The sequence below is a fragment of the Anabas testudineus genome, chromosome 1, assembly GCF_900324465.2.
Source record: "Anabas testudineus chromosome 1, fAnaTes1.2, whole genome shotgun sequence".
NCBI lineage: Eukaryota > Metazoa > Chordata > Actinopteri > Anabantiformes > Anabantidae > Anabas > Anabas testudineus.
Genome location: NC_046610.1, coordinates 15,594,952 through 15,614,711, shown reverse-complemented (window position 1 = coordinate 15,614,711; position 19,760 = coordinate 15,594,952). Strand labels below are relative to the sequence as shown.

At 39.6% G+C, this 19,760-nt stretch overlaps 2 protein-coding genes across 3 annotated transcripts in view; both read right to left on the bottom strand.

The window, feature by feature from the left end:
• Nucleotides 1-385: 385 nt before the first annotated feature.
• LOC113161257 (phosphoinositide 3-kinase regulatory subunit 6) lies at nucleotides 386-19,153 on the bottom strand. Of its 2 annotated transcripts, none has more exons than XM_026358744.1 (21): nucleotides 19,055-19,153; nucleotides 10,925-11,000; nucleotides 10,677-10,781; nucleotides 10,188-10,279; nucleotides 10,032-10,100; nucleotides 9,317-9,449; nucleotides 8,247-8,316; nucleotides 7,883-8,081; nucleotides 6,578-6,725; nucleotides 5,777-5,863; nucleotides 5,100-5,343; nucleotides 4,490-4,777; nucleotides 3,355-3,454; nucleotides 2,736-2,843; nucleotides 2,202-2,309; nucleotides 1,951-2,053; nucleotides 1,649-1,710; nucleotides 1,365-1,455; nucleotides 1,204-1,265; nucleotides 953-1,059; nucleotides 386-701 (listed from the first exon to the last, which is right to left on the bottom strand). In XM_026358744.1, exons 2-21 carry the CDS (start codon nucleotides 10,971-10,973, stop codon nucleotides 545-547), a joined length of 2,382 nt encoding a protein of 793 aa, XP_026214529.1. In that variant the 5' UTR covers nucleotides 10,974-11,000; nucleotides 19,055-19,153; the 3' UTR covers nucleotides 386-544. The 2 variants fall into 2 exon arrangements, with proteins under 2 accessions (XP_026214529.1, XP_026214528.1); XM_026358743.1 differs by lacking the exon at nucleotides 19,055-19,153 and adding an exon at nucleotides 12,008-12,140.
• pik3r5 (phosphoinositide-3-kinase, regulatory subunit 5) overlaps nucleotides 12,438-19,760 on the bottom strand; it is a 29,517-nt gene continuing 22,194 nt past the window's right edge. The window contains exon 13 of the mRNA XM_026358742.1: nucleotides 12,438-14,734. Within this exon, the coding sequence (XP_026214527.1) occupies nucleotides 14,604-14,734 (131 nt within the window). The 3' untranslated portion in view covers nucleotides 12,438-14,603. The remainder of the gene's footprint in view (nucleotides 14,735-19,760) is intronic.

Genomic DNA, 19,760 nt, shown 5'->3' with positions numbered 1-19,760 from the left:
ACAGGCCAGATGAGTCAGTTAAGTGTGCATCCTGTCTTATGTATAATGGATGTGTGGTTGTGTGTGTGTTTCTATCAACGAGGCAGTAAACAGTAGTGTGTCTATGAAGTAGAGTAACTCTTTCAAGAAAAGATGCACATTCATATCTTGGCTTACTTGTTTCCCCAGCTGGTCTTGCCAGTGTCACAGGCAATATTGTTCTTTGGCACTACTTCGATCTGCATGTCTAAAGTGCGAACAGCACTTAACTCATCAAGTGTGAAACACTGTTAGAAGTTCAATCATACCTTGCAGTGTAATAAAATGTTGTTCCTGTTACTGTTAAAGGAGCAGACTGGTTGTCTCCATATGTGCCACTCAGTCCTGATTGACAGAACGTATATTGTTCAGTTTCAAGAGCAACTCGGTGTCATTCAAAGGTGAATCCAGCTGTTTTTTTTTTTTTTTATGTGTCACTCTGGAAATTTGGTATCACAGAAACAACAATCATTCCCGCTATCAAAGCACAGCGTGGATGATCTTAATCCTCAGGTACTCGATCATGTCAGTTGATGATTCCAGCAAAAGTGTTGATTGGTAGAGGAAGTCCTTTGCTCATGTATTTGCTCAGTCCAGCGTCCTTGTCCTCGGCCAACCTAAATTTGGACCTCATGGTTCTCTGGACACAGTACCCAGGATCAAGGCATGGAGAAATCTCAATGCTGCAACAGAAACGTGTTCAACAAAGTGCATCAGATCAGGTGGTTGCAGATTTCTCCGTCTTCTCTAGTTAAATGTTCAAATATCAAATGATGGAAAAAAAACACAGTGACAAAAACAGAGCAACTTCCCACCATGGCTAGTATCTCAAGAGGCCTTAATAATGTCCAACAAAGATCATATCTGAAACATTAAACTTTCTATAACCTTTCTTCAGTAGTCTAAAAATCTATTTGAATCAGCTCTCTCTTACCTCTGCACAGCGTTGTAGGTCCTGCGACAGTCTCTGTCCAGTGTAACAGTGAAGGATCGACTCTCTAAAGTGCGAATCTTAAGACTGGTGGTCCTAATCTTTGACTCCTGAGAATTTGAAAATAAAATGAGTTTATTGTTACACAGACTATTTAAATTTTAGGAGCTGTTTTAACATAAATAGGGTAACAACAACTTAGTCAAAAGATATTTGAGCACTTCCCCTATTTGAGACAGATTGCCTAGACTTACCAAAGTGTTGTTCTTAGCTTTGGTTGGTAACTCGTTAAACATCAGTGTCAAACAGTTCAGATCTATGAGAAAAAGACATAGAAATAAGTAAACAACCAACATGTGTACAGTCTTTAGCCTTTAAGTATGAAATGCTGATTGTGTTGAAGATAACAATGAACCTTCTGCTTCACTGGAGGGAATAGCACAGATCTGAGCGCCCGACGTCCTGACTGAGAGTCCTATCTCAGCATCTCGACCACTTAATGTCACCTGGACACACACACACGCAGAAATACCCACGCACAAAACACGCAAGTGTCAGAAGTTATGTACAATGGCAGCCCACACATCCAGGAACATGATCTGATCATTCCAGTAACTGACAACAACATTTTGTCAACACTAAAATCCTGATGACAGAAATGTAATAAGGAAACAACTTCTCTTAAAAACAATAACTCACCTTTTTGTATTTCATTGAGACAACAGCTCCACATATCTCCCCTGAGCTCCTTCTTGATTTTTCTATTTGAGAGACAGTGATGTTAGTAAATTGCATTGACATAAAAAACACACTTAACTACAAGGAAGAAGTTGAGCTGTTTTACCATCATAGCAAAAAGAGTTTTCTAATGATCAGTTACCCTTTTAATAAAAACACTTGAAAAATAACATGCAATTGAAAAAAATAATAACTTCTATGTGTATTTCTCCAAACATTTGATTAGTATTATACATCAAATAAATTACTGAAACCCAGTTCACCTCTGACTGATGCTGGGATGTGTCTGAACTCGGGAAACTCCATCTCAAGATGTGTGAGGAACACATCTTCCACAGGCTCCTTTGTCAAGCTGGTGAAAGTGATCTAGAGGACAAAAAAAACTTAGATAGATGTAGACACATAGATAGAACAGTAGACATTTCAGAAATGTGAATGTACATGACAGGATATAGAATGAAGCATCATTTACAGTTGAGACAGAAAAATGCAGGCACCAAACGCACAGTTCTACCTTAACAAAGTAGATGTTGAAGTAGACAGGCTGCTGGCTGGTGCGGACGTAGTACGAAATTACATCAGAGACGAAGGGTTCTTTTGGTCTCCCTGGGCTTGCTTGTATCTAGAGGAGACAGCAGTCATGTAAGGCATGTAAAATTAACTGCAGTCTGCATGATGTTGTGACCACAAATGCATTTTGGTCAAGAAAATGAGCCACTGAAAGATCAGCAGCAGGTAATTTAAAGGTTAGTCATTTGCATGTAGTTATTAAATAGAGTAGAATAGAGTCATTTCCTCTGTTTGCAAATAGCATTTTTTCAAGGTTCATGATAATTTTATGTCCTGTTTAATTTTATGCACAGTTTCAATATGTCTAAGTATCAAGATGACCTTATCTCAGCATCAGCAGCTTATCAACATATTTTAACTCACAGTAAAACATGCTACACAACAGAACAACTAATAATGTTGTGACATTTTGAAAGATAAAATAAAACGCAGTTCAATCTATAAGACAATATGCACATTTTCAGACTTCATATCGTACCATCTTAGCCAGCTTGGGGATCATGTGGCCTAAACTATTGATGTTACAGTTGTACCAAGGGTCCACCATGCTCAAGTAGGAACCAAGAGTGCAGGGATCCCCTGTGGCCTGTAACCAAAACAAAAATGTCAAATTGACATCAGTGAGGAAGCAAAGCCTGATGCTTTGTGTTGCTTTGTAAGTAGGATTTGCTCTTTGCAAAACAGGTTAATAACGAAGGAAAGTAAAGGTAAAATATAATTACAAATTACACAGAGGCTGTATATTTACAACATAGCATATGTTAAAAATGCATCCTTTATTTATTATGTCTTCCTATCTGCAAATCTATTTATTTCCCATGAAGTCTGTTTGATGACTCCTGTCGTTTTATTGTAATAACATAATTAGACAAATGTTCTCAGGTAGCGTTAAACTGCAACAAAGTTCAGTGTATTGGAATCAGTCATTTCATCATATAAAATAAACTCACAATGTCAACACTGAAGTAACAATTATACTGATACATCTGCTGTTCCACTGTCAGAACAGAGGTCATTTGTCTCGTTATCTCCGTGTGTGTTGACTTTCACTAAATAACAGCCTGCTGGTGTGTTGACAACAGGTAAGGTCAAGTTACCTTGACAGAGGAGATGGGAGTTGAAACCCTGCAAACAGGGATGTAGTAAAACTGAAGGTTGACTTTCATTGTAAGAAAAAGCCTTCGCGCTTCCCTTTTCCTGCAAAGGCAAACCAAAAGTTTGTTAGAAACGCCAAGTGTAGCACGCTTCACTAAGCAATTTGTATGTCCCAGCAAAAAGAGTTTGGATTTCAACATATGACATTTGAAATAGAAGAAGTGGTGCTCGCGCACTCCACAGACACCGAGAGAATGTAGAAGCAGTAATTAGAGACAGAAATAGAAAAAAAGTGCTGCCACTTCACTTGTTTGCCATGCAATAAATCAAAGAAAGTGCAAAAATAAAGGAAGTGTTGCTTATTCTACTAAAAGTTCCTGCTTGATGCATCTGGTACAAGGTGAGCTTAATCTCTGCAGCGCACAGTGAAATCAGAAAACTATCAAGTCATTGTGAAAGTAGCATGCTCCCTAGTATCGGAGCGCTCTGTCTATAGTCCATGACTCCCATGAATGAATAAAAAGACAACATCTACGGTGGCCTGCTGCGAGTCAAACATTTATCCAACTGAACTGAACTCCAATCAAACTGTTCTATAGGAAGAGCCAAAACACAGTTGTTAGGGACAAGATTACAGACCTACACAAGTCTGGAGTGAGCTACAAGACCATCGGCAAGCAGCTTAGTGAGAGAGTGACTACAGTTGGTGCGATTATTCGCATTATTTGCCAAAGAACATAATGGCTGAATAATTCAGAGTAGCCACAGAGCAAATGAATAAAAAACAAGAAAAGAACAAGAAAATATCTGTGTACATTGTCTTTGTACTTTTTTAGCATTAAATGTCATGTCAATTTTTATGTGATCACTCTGTTGCTGTACGTAGTCTTAAGACTAATATTATAGATTTTAATATTAATATTCTTTAAAAAGTGCAGGTTTATAAAAAAAAAAGACACATGTGCATAACAACCTGCAAATATCCACCTCTATAAAATGATTACTCCTTCTACTTACCCTCATACACTGTATCTAGTCCAAGTGCTGTTATGACAATGATTCCAAACCCACCAGATTCTCAAGAAAGATTCATCATCATGTGTTCCGGGTTAGGGTGTGAAATGAGGACTGTCTCACCTGAAGAAGTAGTAGGCCTTGGCCAGGCGGCCCAGTACCCTGTCGTCCCCCATGGCAACTATCTTAGCAGTAAAGTTCCTCTGATGCTTGGTGAAAGGGTTTTGCGTCGCACTGCTTCCTGCCCGCCTCTGCAGAGTCACTCCCCTCCTTCCTCCCTTCCTTCCACTTCCTCCTTCAAGGCTTGTCTGATCTTCCAAGGTGTCCTGCATCAGGACCATACTGTCCATCACAGATGGTTTCATCTTGATGCCTCCGCGCCTTGACAGCTTTCCTGATTCTTGCTCACTACTGTAGTAGAGGAAGGTTTACCATTATACTGCAAGTCGGAATTATTATAAAATAATGTAAAGCTTGGAAACCAAAACAAGTGATGCATCAAGATGATCATTTTGAAGTTCAGACTCTAAAATCTCAGAGTGTCCGAGTTTTTAAAAAGGAAATTCAACCTATAATCTGACCTATTATAAATACAAGCAAACAACACTGTAACAGATTTATAGGGAATAGACTGCATCTGAAAAGACATACTGGACTACAAATCAAGTAGACTAGCAGACTTTAATATATTTTAAATAAACAACAACAACAAAATAAAAGGTATAAAATTTACCTTTTGCTTTGTTCCCACGATGCACTATTGCTGGCAGTTTCCAGAGATGATGATAAGGAGGGATCAGCACTGGGGGGCAGGTCTCTTTCGATGCCACTGTCATTGGACATGATGGACAAGCGAATCATGTCAGACGGCAGCAGGTCAGTGGGTGAATCACCCAGCTCGAAGTCCTCCTGCTCCGGGCTGATGGAGTACTGCTCCGGCACAGAGCTGGATCGAACCCATTTGGCCAACTCTCGCCCTGTCAACAATTTGAACCATTATTTCATCCATTATATATCTCACATAATTATTTAATTCCATTATTTGCACGCAAGTCAACACTTTTACAGAGCTAGGCAGCACAAAGACTATACACAGAACCAAACTAGGTCATTTCAGGAAGCTGTTCTCTGAGTTTACTCACTGACAGTTGTCATCTTAAATCTACAACACAATGCGTATATTTTAATGCCTTATCATGTAACAGACCACAGATATTCTCTCATTAACAGATTCCTTTATTTCCTTCATGCAGAGCACATTTTGTCAGTGCCTGCTTTGTGATCCCTTCAGGTTGAAGGCCTGTTAATGTTAATGTACCACTGCAGACACTACTAGTAGTGCTAATTCAATTCAGATGGTTTGTAGCATTAAATTCCCTCTAGACTACCAAAGACTCTGAAGCCACTCACAGATATCCAGATCCTCTGTCCATAGGTGGAAGCTCATTTCTGGGTTAGGAAGAGGGCAGTCACATAGAAGTCCACCTGACGTTGGCTCTGCAATATGCACATACACATGGGGAGAGAGAGAAAGGAAGAGACCAAAACTGTCACAATGACACTTAAAACAAAGCACCCCCCCACCCCCACAACTTCCTTTCAAGTTAACACTTGTGTCCATCCCTCACGCTCCCAGCTGCAATGATGGGAGAGCAAGTTCATCGGATGGGTTGCCGACAAGATAAGAGCAGGGAAAACAGAGACAATGTCATGAAAATAGATATCCGGAAAATTTTATGAATTCAGACAACTGACTTGACTGGTCTGAGCACAGAGAAAAACAAATAGATGGAAGGAAGGTTCGATCTCAGCAACAGCTGGTGTGTCAAGTCCTTGTGAACACAGCAAACATGTCCATCACCAACAATGCATGTGCTTCAAACCATTCAATCGTATAGCGGCAAAAATGTAGAGATAGGCGTTCACACCAAATGCAGAGAGAGTGTCAAGAGATTTCAAAATGCATACATTTTGATGTGCTTCATTAAAACTAATGCATTAGTTAGCAAGTGGTCTGTGGGATGTGTTGTCTCTTAAAATAACACTCTCATCTTGCCCCTTGCTGCTTTTCTTTTCTCTTTCCATTTGACTCCAGTCTGCTATGTAACCAGATGTGATTATGTTTGTTGTGGTTTCCCCCCCCATCACTGATGTTTCTCTTAACCAGTTAGAGGCCTTGCGTGGTTTCGCTGTTTTTATTTTCCACAATACCTGAGCTTGTGCCATCGACAATCTCGCTGTACAGCTGCAGAAGGCGGCTCCTCAGCGCTCCCCCATCGCCTCTGCTACCCTCCTCCATGCTCTGCTCGAGAGTCGCTAGCACTTCCTGAAAGTACGACTCAACGTCTTGACCCATGTCCTGTTCCAAAACACACACGGAACACATGTGGGTGAGCACACATACAAATAGGAAGACAAACACACACACAGTTTGTATTAATAGCTAAGAGATCGGTAGTGTGTGTATATGTCTGCCCTGAAGTTGCTGAGGTGTTACTTTAGGACCTGTGCCAGGAGACACAACCAGCAAGCGGCCCGACAGACAACAGACCTCCATTCAGGATGTTTCACATGACATGTACACTACCTATAGGGCAGGAACTCAAACTATTTTTAATTCAGGAGCAAAAATAGGAAAAGTCACTATCAAACTTTGCCTAAAAGTATCATATTGTACGAATCCTACTAAGCACATACTGTAGGTGTCTATGTGCCTTCAGGTTCTGTTTGCACACTGTTCTTATTCTAGAGCTGTGTTGTCATACATACTATTTGTTTTAGGAAACTTAATTTCTAGCACTAGATGCTCAGGATGATGTACAGATTAAAGCTTTTATCCAGTAGCAATAACTACATTAAACACCATAAAGAATGGACCATAGTGACAGTATGCTCACTTGTGGGAGTGAGAGCTGGTCTGGAGCACAATGTGATGTGACCTCTTTGATTACTTGAAGGGTTGTTTGTGTCTATTTGGCCTTTTGATAATTATCTTTCATTATAGATATTGCACAGCGGTGGCCCTTATCTCGTTGTACTGGCTGACACAATCTGTTCTTACTATCCTCTTTGCCTTTACTTTATTAAGATATTCAGCTGTTTTCTCTCCACAAGCCCTGTGGATTTGCAGAATCCACCTGCCGGTAAATAGTAATGGGGTTGATAACACATAACAAAACATAATGTCATTGCATAGCATCTATTGGATAAATGTAGCAGCTGGAAGTCAGATGACTGAAGTGAATGAGGTAGGCTCTCAGCCAAATTCTGACTAGAACAGGGAAAAAGTCAAGCATGCGGAAAAAGTTTACTTTCCAAAGCCTTGTTAGTTTCTAAGACAACAAAGCAGGCAAAGTAAATGTGCATTCATTTGGTGAAAATAAGAGTCACAAAGCAAACAGACAAAATATTTATAGATGTCCACACGCTGCCAGTGACCACAAAGAACAGCTAGAGAACCGAAAAGAGAATTCAGTGAGTGAGTACTGCCAAATAGGATTGTACATTTTCACTGACCTTCAGTGCCTGAGCCAGTTTTGGCCCGTGGCATTGCTCTGCCCCCAAAGCAGCTTGGATGGTGTGTTGGACGACATTGCGCATGTGATCAAGAGGACCTTTTAATCCATCTGAAGGCGAAGCAGATGACTCAAAATCACCCAAAATGACTTCTGCCAAGGAGCCAGAGAAGACCTCTGGGTCAGCCAACACAAAAACCCTATAGAGATTTAGATGACAGATGTTAGTGATAGGCACAGAATGCAGTTTGTCTACGCGCTGCAGTATGAGGAAATATACCATGAGTAGTTTTGGTAAGCCTCCAGTTTTCCGAGGCTGTTTTTGTACTTGCAGACATGTAATACGTTATTTAACTATGACTCACCTCTCTTGAAAAGGATAGTGCTCGTTCTTTAGTCTCTGCTCTGCTGTGACCATCCTCTGGTAGATCAGACCTGTGCATCAATGTGGTATTTAGTGACAGCATGTATGTGGTTTCAAGTCATCTTTATCATGTAGATTAAATGAATGTACACTTCTGTTTATAGTAAATGGAATGATAATAATACTGTTATTATCCTCATGAGGAAATTGTTTACAGCTTCATGCAGAAACACCTTCACAGTGGTGTCTTGTCTCTGTAAAAGTAGTCACCTTAATGTGTACAGCTACTGTACTTGTCATAGTCAAAAGTGGTAAACAAGAAAAGTTTAGAATCATACACTAGGCTGAGTGTTTCAGATGTGTTACTGCGCTGCTACTCGCAGCATCGTGTTTTATACCACGTAATGTTTTTACTTTCACACTTCGACTGCGACACTGCGAGGTATGTGGTGTGTGTGTGTGTGTGTGTGTATCCACACAAGCTCCCTCATGAGCAGCTGTTTGGAAGAAACAGTTCTTTCGATTTAAGTAAAGCAGAAAATTACCTTTAGTAATAGAGTTTATGTTTATGGTATTTAAGTTAAAAAAAAGTGAAGTTTACTAGATATCCGTTATTACACTTCGAGAGTGGAGCTGTCTGTGTATGTGTAACTTAGTTGTAATATTTTTACTATCACTAGGAACATGTTTGTTTAGTATATCTGACAAAAACACTGATAAATCTGATTCTGTTTGTTGAAATGAGCATAAACAGAAACACAAAAAATCATTCTCTCTACAATGTGATGATGATTCATAATCAATAATTAGTTAATGTCTTGTTTAGGACATTAAGGAATTGGTCTTTATGGTTAAATTACCCCTATACGATTATGACATGACAACAAAAGGTGAATGAACAGCCACTGCTTGTGGAGCCCCATCCAAATTGTGTGGTCAGATAAAGTATAAGGTATGAAGCATGAAGCTACTCCTCTATTTGCTTTGTTGTCGGAGAAAGGATTTAAATTTTACATGTAAAAAACACAGTCAGCTGTACTTTGCCATGTCGGCCTATGAATTCATGAATACCTGGGATGGAGCGCTCAGTTTTGATCTGCTTTGTGTAGTTGAGTCCTACGGTGCAGTAGGGATGAGGGAAGGTCAAGAGTTTCTTACAAAAGTTGTACACTCGCTTGTACAGTTCTTCTGGAATGTAGGCTGTCTGGAATATCAAGGAACACACAAAACGTTACAGCTGATCCAGATCAGGAAAGAAAATTAAACATTTATGTTCCTTCTACAGTTAGCTAAAGTTAGGGTAACTATGTCCCACTGCTGTTCAAATATGAGGAAAGCTTCATGCCCCGGTCTAGATACATTTTATTTCAGGTGTCTATACTTCCTTGTTGGCATTTGTTCCTGGAACATAAACAAATTAGTCCTCCCGCTTGGTGATATTTTCAGTAACATTGTTCAAACTCCCTAAATATGTTCCTTAAAAGCAATGCAAAGTATTTATGTTATGTAACAGTGCATTACGGTAGAGCAGCCTGAATTCTCAGTTGGCAAAGGAACATGTTAGTCCGATGTTTTTAGAGATTATTACAGTACAGTGTGAAAAAGCCACATGTATCATCTGTTCCTTACCCAAACTGAGAAGAGGAACTAGGCACAGTCACATTAAAGGAAAATTATAAAATGGTAAAATAAATACATAAATAAAAATACTACATGTAAGCAGTGAGTAGTGTTACAACGTAAGAACAAGCACGTCAGAGGCAGCAATGTGGCAGGAACGCTGTACCTGAATGATGGCATACATAAGTGTGTGGAGCAGGGGGATGATGAATCTACGAGAGTCCCATCTCTCAGCCTGATGGAGAAAACAGACTATGTCAGGGCTAATGATCAAGTATTCAGATGAAATGTTTCCACTGCTGTGAATACTAAAATCAAATACCTTCTCCAGCTCCTTTATTAGTACCCACACAAGAGATAAACTGTTGGCAGGATTGTTCTGAACCTTCTTATGAAGCGTCCATCTTAGCATGCCTGTACACACGGATAAGCACACAAGCCATTACCAGGTGGAAGATTCCCGCAGTACTCAACACAAACTTGCTAAATGTGTCACTGTGCTCTCTGCATTACACTTCTAATCCAAAATAAGTCTGATGACTAACAGCCTTCATACCGCTGATGTGGTTAAATCTTGCACAATGTGAACGCTAGCAGTCTGGCTTCATTAAATATCTGTTCAGGGTGGAAAGGCTTCAGACAAAAGCAGAGCTTGTTGCGAGCTGAGACCACACATTTAGGTATATTAAACCATTATGAGTGCATTACCTACATAAACCAAAGTGAAACTTGTTTTTGCAGTATATAAAAACATCTTCATATGTTAAGACTTTCTCTTCGTTTTACTGCGATGTGGCAGATGATATTGTACCTTTGTTATAATTGTCCAGGGGCTGCTGGTTGTCTGTTTCTCTGGGCAGCACAACCTGGACGCTGCGGTACAGTTCTGGCTCTGGAACTGTGGGGGAGCAGTCAGCTGAGAATAAAGTCAAGACGTTGGTTGTTAAAGTCTGAATGTATATCGGTGTTCCTGGAAATACACATTTCCACTGTCCATTCTGTACATATTTGTGTGTTACGGCGTTCAGTGTTATCTGAATGTTTGTGGGTTGTATGTACCTGTTGGCTCCATACTGCTCGACTTATCCCAGGGGGCCCTGTTGGTCATGGTTCAAATACATTGTTGGTCTATCTACTGTAATCAGGAAGAAGACACAAGCAGCAATTGTCACTCATGTTTTGGCATATTTGAAGTTAATAAACTGAGACAGCCTCTTACTCTGCCCGATCAATGGTGGCAGTTTTATTATGTGACTGCATGCTGAGAGCCAAGTTTAAAATGACACAGATAAGTTGAATGGGACTATTTAAAACTCACTCTGCCTGTTCACAGGCGGGCGGACAACAATAGCATCTCTGCTCGCATGTGTCGCTCGCAAGTCTTTTTTTTTTTTGTATTTCACATGTCTAGTTTCTGCCGCTGTCATTGCCTGTATAATAACTGATGGTTTGAACCCCCACATATACACACCTACAGACAGATACTGACGTTTTACAAAGTGTTCAAAAGTGTTCCTATCAAAAACTTTTTTTTATTCTTAAGCTACTTATTTTATCCTAGGTCCCACACTGGTCTGAGTCACACCTTACACCTCCGCAACACAAATTTATATTGACATTTGGTCATATTAGCCTGAACACCCCTGTGGTTTAGCTTAGTTTCAGGTCCTTTATGGTAAAATTATTATATTAAAGATAAATGAAATGTGAGACCATCAAAACTACAACAAACACTGAACAATAACTGTGACAGGGGACACAATTTGTTTGCAGCGGTATGCATCCACAGAGCGCTTTCTATAAATATAGACACTTTCTTTTCCTTTTTTTTGGGCCAGTTCTTAAAAAAAGAAGAATTTTCTAATGAAAAATCATCCTTCTGTGACCGCTTCTGAAGAGCTTATGAAGCGGATCATAACCCAAACGTAAAATGTTTCGCCACTTGATAAGAAGCCAGAGTCACTGGTCTGAAACCATTTCTCTTTTTAATTTATGGAACCGGTTAATGAACTGCTTCACTATGAACAAAAATGTACTCAGTTTAGAGCCCACAAGGCATATGAACTATGAAAACATCAATTTCCCATTACCAACCTTGACCAGCCAAAGCATAACAGGTGCACAGAGAGATAATAAACTTACCCTGCTCCTTACAGTCCCATATCAAAGAGTCCTGCAGCTTTTACATCCACATACTACGATCTCTGTACTGAAACTACCATATGTGTGACAGACAGAGAAAGCAAGAGAGTGAGTCACAAGCCCGGACAGTACTTGATTGCTCAGTTGATTTCCTCTTGCGAGTGGGTACAAGTGAGTTAGTGATTGGATGGAAGCACGGTGTGTGTCAGCACTGCTGAGGGGGAGGTGGACAGAAGAAGAGAGTTAGTACGGGACGTTGAAATGTGTCAAAGAGTCATAACCTGTTTGAGTTGTATTTAGATTTTGATTCTATTTTGGGACTCAAGAAAACATTCCTCACTTTTGGACACATTTATTAGTGGCTTTTTTTTTTTTTTTTTTTTTTTTTGTCTTAGATGCTGATTTTTCTCAGTCTTCCTGTTTCTCCACACACACACACACGAACACACACACACACACACACACACACTATTTGTTTTTGTTGTTGTTTCTAGTTGTTACCAAAAACTGACCAAAAACCAAGTGAGGTTTGAGGGTCAAAACTAGTTAGTATTAGTTAGTACCTAATATTTTAGGTTTTAAGATTACAATTAGCTTTAGGTTAGGTCATTTAGTTGTGGTTGGGGTAAGGGGCTAAGGAATGCATTATGTCAGTCACTGTCATCACAAGTATACTGAGACAAATGTGTGTGTGCGAGTTGCTCCATAGGCCACATGCGAACAATGAAAGGATTTAGTGTGGTAGGGTAGATTTAGCCTTGATCCCTCTAAGAAAAGCAACAACTTAAAAAACAGCACTGGCTCAGCAGCTGAACGCTGCCTGTGTAACCACAACTTTCCGGTTGCCTCTAGCTTATTCACTCTCTGTCATTCTCTCCCCCCTTCCTCTTCATTTCTGTTTACATCTTCAGCCTTAAGTCCGCATAACTGGGGTCTGTAATAAGCATGACATCTCAAAAGATTGTTTTTCTTCAATACACACAAACACAGACACAACAGCATTCTGGACTGTGTTGACATAATGCACAATTACTGGACTAAATGCAAATACACATGCATGCATTTTAGCGCATACATCATCCATATAGATACATAAAATTACACCCTAATTTTACCTTTCTAGCATAAACTATTAATACTGCGGAGGAGCTGACCCACATATAGCACTTCCTCCCTGTCAGAATGAGTGGGCAGATGTCACTCTATACTTAGATAGACAGAGAGAGATGTTGAAAAAAAAAAAAAAGAGAGACAGAGAGATCGAGAGAGCTTAGCAAAACCTTAAAAATACATGCATCAAGTCATTCACCACATTTCCAAATAACTAGCTTGGAAAACCCACTGTCTGCAAAAATGTATTGTACAAAGGTGAAAAAAAAAACACCATTCAAGCTAATTTCAAGTGAAATACTAATATATAAAATAATTTTGAGGTTACACGGAATCGAACATCTGTCACGTCTGTTATCTGTTATATGATTGTGGAGTGTATTTCATTAAAATGGGTAAAAGTTATTAATGATTTACAAAAATATTCTTAGGAAATCATGAAACACTATGTGAGGACAGCGTCTGCTGCAGCGTATTAGTTAAAATGTACAAACATAGGTTTAAAATGTTCCAGGTTTAAAGCCACATGGTGAGTAAAGCAAACTTTCTCTCTTTCTCTATTATAGATCTGAATCAGTTTCAGCTACAACAGCCATATATTTACACCTCCCGTGAGGAGGCAGCTGTCGCCACACATTGCAGTGGTCAGATGAAACGTCAAACAATGTGACCATACAAAGAAAGCACTTATTTCCGTTCAGGCATGATGCAGACATCTCAGAAAACAGGAAGGACCTGACAGCAATGTGTGGAAGTGCGTTCATAGAACAAGAGAGGTGGTGCTTAGGTGCTGCGGCGGGGTGTACAGCTGTAAGTGTGCGTGTGTTTGCATATTGGAAATCCCCAACCTAGGATAGCATGGAATCTCTTCACAAAATTGGACCTCATAATCTCTCAGCTATAGGCCTGCACAGAGTGGAAGTGTGAGGAAAGTACAGAGTGTGGGAGTTTAAGTAGCAGGTAATACCTGAAAAACAAGCGCAGGGTTACAGCGCTTGAATTCTCTGACAAGGAAATTCAAATTCATGCGTGAGAGTGAACTGTGCGTACAAAGTGTTCAATGGACTCAATGGGAAAAGGGGCTTCATGTTCAAGATACAGTGCAGTGATGCTGCACAGCCAACGTGCAGTTTGCAATCTGCACAAACACACAAGTTTCGCGCAGACCCCTAAAACAGACAGAGTGCTTAATTCAGCGTGAGTAACATTGGATATCAATCAAAATGATTTCCTGCATCAACAACCTGGACAATATGAGGAAGTCCTCTTGAACCGGTGACTACGTGCATGTGCACGCGCGTGTACAGAGCTGTGAGTGAACTTGCCTGTCCAGAATGAACGTGGATTGTTTCCTCTTTAGAGTCTGTAAACATTTTCTACACTGATACCCAAAATGTGTAACAAACACATGACCCAGTCACAAAAGCACTTTAAACCCTCTGCTGATTGGTGGAGGGGATGTAAATACAGCGTTGAGTCACAGGCCTCAATCGACAGGATGAAGATTTACTGTACGCTGCTGGGTGTAGTGTGTTAAATCCAACAGGCAGAAGGAAGACAGATAGGAAGAGGAGATATAAGGGGTTTCCTGAGGTGGTGTGTGTGTGTGTGTGTGTGCTATGGTCTATCTTGATCTATTATGGCAAGAACTGGGCCAACTGATCCATTTGGGGTCAGTAGAGGATGCAGCATTATAGTGGATACCATTAGGGAGTTTTGTAAAAGTACTAAGTGAAGCACAAATGCAGATTCACACTGCACATACTGTACATACTTACAGTATGTGCAGTCTGTGCTCATGTGGTCACACGTGAGCACATATACCGTGTGCATATATCAAGCACAAGGTGCATGCAATTTAGTGCACATGCAACTTCCACTTACTACTGAAGCTCAGAAACAAACCACCAGTTTTAAGTAGCCTCATAATCCTTTCCAGTTCATTTACTATTTACTAATTTTCTGCATTCCCCGAGTTCTGCACTTGCAGTATACCCCGTGCATACATATGATCTTACTGGAGAGATTTCCATCAGTGTTTTAAAGATTTTTTTTTTTTGCATGAAATGCTTCTAAATCCCTTCTTATCGGGGATCAAAACGGCTCTAAACAAAGACAGCATTGTTACAATAGACACAGCTGTGGCCTCAGGTAGGAGGCCGGGGAGCTGTGAGGTTACACTGAATGTGAACGATTTATGTTTTCACTAAAACTCTTGCATACTGACTAATATCAAGTTATTTTGTTATATACAAGGCAGGATTGTATCCAAATATCTGGACATCCAGATATTTATGTCATCTCCATCTCAGCCTGACATCATTGTCACTCACTGCTGTAAATGCAGGAAGACTTTAAGGCATGATGAGCACAACCTGAGCACTTTTTTTTAAAGGCTACATTGTGACCAAGATGAGAAGTTCACAGATGTACGTGTGAAATCAACACATTTTCTTTAATGCTTTTCTAGAGATTGCTCTGGCACAGCTATGGCAGGTTGGTTGTTAAAGCCTGTCCATCCGCTGGATATTTCACAAACACAAATGTTTTAGACAAGTGGTGAGGAATGCGGTGAATCGTCAGTCTCACTGCTCTGAGGTAAAATGAGGAGATGCAGCATTGAACTTTCACAAACGGTCACTAGGTATAAAGTGAGTACAGGATGTACCAAGTGCGTCACATAGATATGATCAGAAGCGCAAATACATCCAAACACATTAATGAAGTAGCCTCAGCCACTTCATGGAGACTGCTTTCCAAGAAGCATTGTGGCATACCAAGCCAAGTGTTGCCATATGTTTCCATTTTTCTCAAAGGACAAACAAAAGGGCGGTGTCTCAAACTAAATAGAGACTGTGGCTGTGTGGTTGACAGTCATCCAGCACTCTGTGGCAAAAGGTAGGTTCTAAAAATAACTTCTAAAAAATGCTCCTCACACTTAAACTCTAAAGCTCAGAGTGTTTGTTTATTCATAAGTGCAAATCTCGAACATAATACATTTACGATCATATAAGACAAAGAAAGACTGCAAATGTATTTTATAAATGTGTTTTTCTTGAAGAATGACTTAAAGGATTAATCAGTTATTACAAGAGTTGCAGATACGTTTTTTGTTGATTGACTAACCAGTTATTAATTTTATTTCTACAAAGTTCCTCGACATAGTGTGCACTGTAAACACTGCATATAGTCTCTATGCCTGTGAACACTAGTATGAAGGATCCTGCTGAGCATTTTATAAGGCATCCTGTCAAATGACTATGTGATAGCTTGAATTAATAAGGTGGTGAAGCCTTTTTGCTCTGACTGCACTAAACTGCACCATCACCCTTAAACCCCAAAGGGACAAAAGGGCTACAAAAGAGTTCATTGAGCAGTTCTCCCTGCAGCAGAAGAAACTATTCAACAGGTCTTACTGTCAGTTCTCCATGTTTGTAGCATTTTCAACATGTCATGGGACAGCTCTGTTTGTCCCTTGATAATGTTTTTTGACTAAAGAGCTGCAGTCTTTCCAGTTTGTAACATTAACCACCAGTGAACCAAAGCACCAGCCTAAATACCTTTGCTCATTTTTGCAAAACTGCTTCTACAACTTCGGCATACCAACCAGAAGCCAAACACGGCACACACTCACTGCATTGTTGGCGTGAATCTTCCCAGCTATCAGTTTTTGATCTACTGATTAACAAAGAGTGCTTTAGTGTGAAGAAGTCTACAGAGAAAAATAGGTTCGGTGGGTTTAAGTTGTCTAAAGAGGTCACAGTAATGACATCTGACGGTGACTCTTGAGGTGGAATGGTACAGCTAAACAAACAATGTCCATCGGTTTATGGATCATATTTTAACAACATGAATACTTCAACATTAGGTGTGTCAACAGTGTCAACAGACACTGTCTCAAATCACTAGACAGTGAAAAATGTTGACCAGAAAGTTTATCTGCAATAAATAATGGTTTATTTCTGTCAGTTAATTCAAGTTTTGAACTGGTCTTGAATGTAACTATATGTCCTGTTATGATACTTGACACATGTGGAATTGAGGACACAGAAGATGATATTGTAATCTACTAAACTTATTAGCTACTGTACATAGAGGTGGTAAGTAACTAATTACTTTTACTAAAGTACTGTGGTTAACTATACTTTTTGACGTAATTTACTGGAGTAGTTCCATTTTATGTTACTTTTTTTTTTACTCCACTACACATTAGAGAGAACATTAGTTTCTAGTTACTGTTTGCATGATTAGATTCTTATTAAAGTATTTACATGTATGTATGTATCATTCATGAACTAACATCCTGTCACTGTATAAGGTGGTTCAAATTTGCACCACCCTTACCTACAGCCTATAAGTAACAACACACTTCAATCTTTTTTATTTAATTTTCACCTTTGAGGATTTTGTCACACAAATCTAAACTAGATTTCGACATTTATGTTATCAACAGCAATAAATTCTACATTGTCAACAATGAAATACAACGTTTTCCTAGTGGTAAAATTCAGAGCAAGTACTTTAGTACTTTTACATGAGTAGAAAGCTAATAAGTAGATCCATTCCTTTTGTTTTTACACTGTATGTAGACTGGTGCTTAGTGTGTTTGTACATACACTGTAATTACAGGCTACATGAGGTTGCAGACGTTTTTAATAACATTTGTTGTAAAAGTTGGTTTTAACTGTAGCTTAGTTCGTGGTTGTGTGAAACCTTTTGTAATTAGAGTTTTATAATTTTATTATCATTATCAAATATCAAGTGTGTTGGGCAGAATGGACAAATAATGAGCAGATAATAACAGATCTTCCTTGTCAATTTGTTTTTCCTTTGAGTCTGTGACATCATTTTAATTGCATCATGTTGCTCTATTTGTCATTTACCACACTGAAACAACTACTGTATTATAGCACTGCATGTCACTTATTCAGCCAGGAGTGGTATTTGGGTGATCCACTGAAATATGTTCTTCAGCGGTGTGTAATGGTTCATTTCTAAAGTTTCATAATGTCATTTAATACGATTGTATGATTGTGTCATGGCTTTAGGAGAAACGCTGCAGGCTAAATATTTTAAACCACTATGTCACTGTTTTTCAAGTCTGTCTGGAGAGCCTCACCCAGTAGTTGACATCACTGCTGATCATAATGTTTAACTGGGCGTTAGTGTGTCCTAACTTGAGACTGTGACATGACCTACCATTTATGATTGGGGTTTATAAATTAGCAATAGTTTATTTATACTTAATAATACAGAATCCCTCAAATGGACACACATTCAGTGGAGCCACACTGCATCCCTGTGCTGGTACCAGGAAGTTTGGATCTAAAACAAGGGAACTGGAGGAAATACAGCCCTGCTTTTAGACTCCCAGCAGACACAACAGAGAGCTAAGGCTTCAATCAGATCAGGCACTGTTATCAAACCCTTGTTATGATCTCAGCAGGGAAAAATAAGCGGCTATCTGTGGTGGCTTCCCGTGTCACAGGGCATGAAGTGTGCTATGGTTTTTTTTTTTTTTTTTTTTTTTTTTATAGCCCAACTGACATCTTCAAAGAAGCTGCACCTTAACACAGCTGGCAGTCAGAAGCTGTGCAGTAAACTGTATCGATCGAGCTTATCTGCAGACACTGTCGCATCATTGAGCTCATAAAACTCAGAACTAGAACCACAAAAAGCACATCCCATGAATATAAACTCGAAGATTGGTTAGTGGGCAACTTTAGATTCAATGTCGAGCGACATTGTTGCGAAACGGAAGGAAAATGCACATCCACATACAGTAGCGTTACAGTACATGAGCACGTTTCATCATCTGCAGCTGGCTGCAGCTCACAGTCGAGGCGACTTTTCAGCAGCCTTTATACAGCAGGAGTGCAAATAAAATGTCTGAAATCGGCAGAGCATCGGATATCTGTGTTGTCTGCGTCAACTTACCTCCATTGAAGTTGTTCCAAGAGCCCAACTGGCCTGATAATAAATAAGTTGATCAACTCTCTGTCGTTGACACTTCACAGCTCCAGCCAAAGGAGCCGTCTGGCCACGCCCACTGACGCCAGCGACCAATGGCGTGTCCGTTTGTGTTAAAGTTGAGAACCAATCAGAGCACGTCTCCCTAGTACCTACTATTTACCCAGCAGGTGTTTCAGGCTGAATGAACTCAGAGGAGTAATTTTAGTACGAAATGATGTGAAGGTGGAAATCTATTTACACGAATAGACCTAAACATGGACTCCAGAACAACTCCACCACCCAGAATGACCTCCATGATAAACATAAAGAGGATGTGTCGCCTATCTCACAGTTTCAACTAAAACTGAGAAGTCATAACCTCCTCCAGTAGAATTCATGGCACAGTTCCTGTATTGGATCGCATTCGTTTGTACTGGTTTACCCTACAGTGACCAGTGAGTGTACATTGTGTATAGTTTTATCTATTAAAATGAATTGCACTTTATAATCTGATCACATGTATTTAAAATGTTAACTTCTAGTAAGTAAAGATATCTATAGTGGAGTTGTAACATCATTTTTAGCCTGAATGTAGTCAGACACAAGTATTTTGAAGTATAAAATGAAACTATAAGTAATACACATGTACTTCGAGGCTGTACTTACAGTAAGAAACAGTAATCATATATAT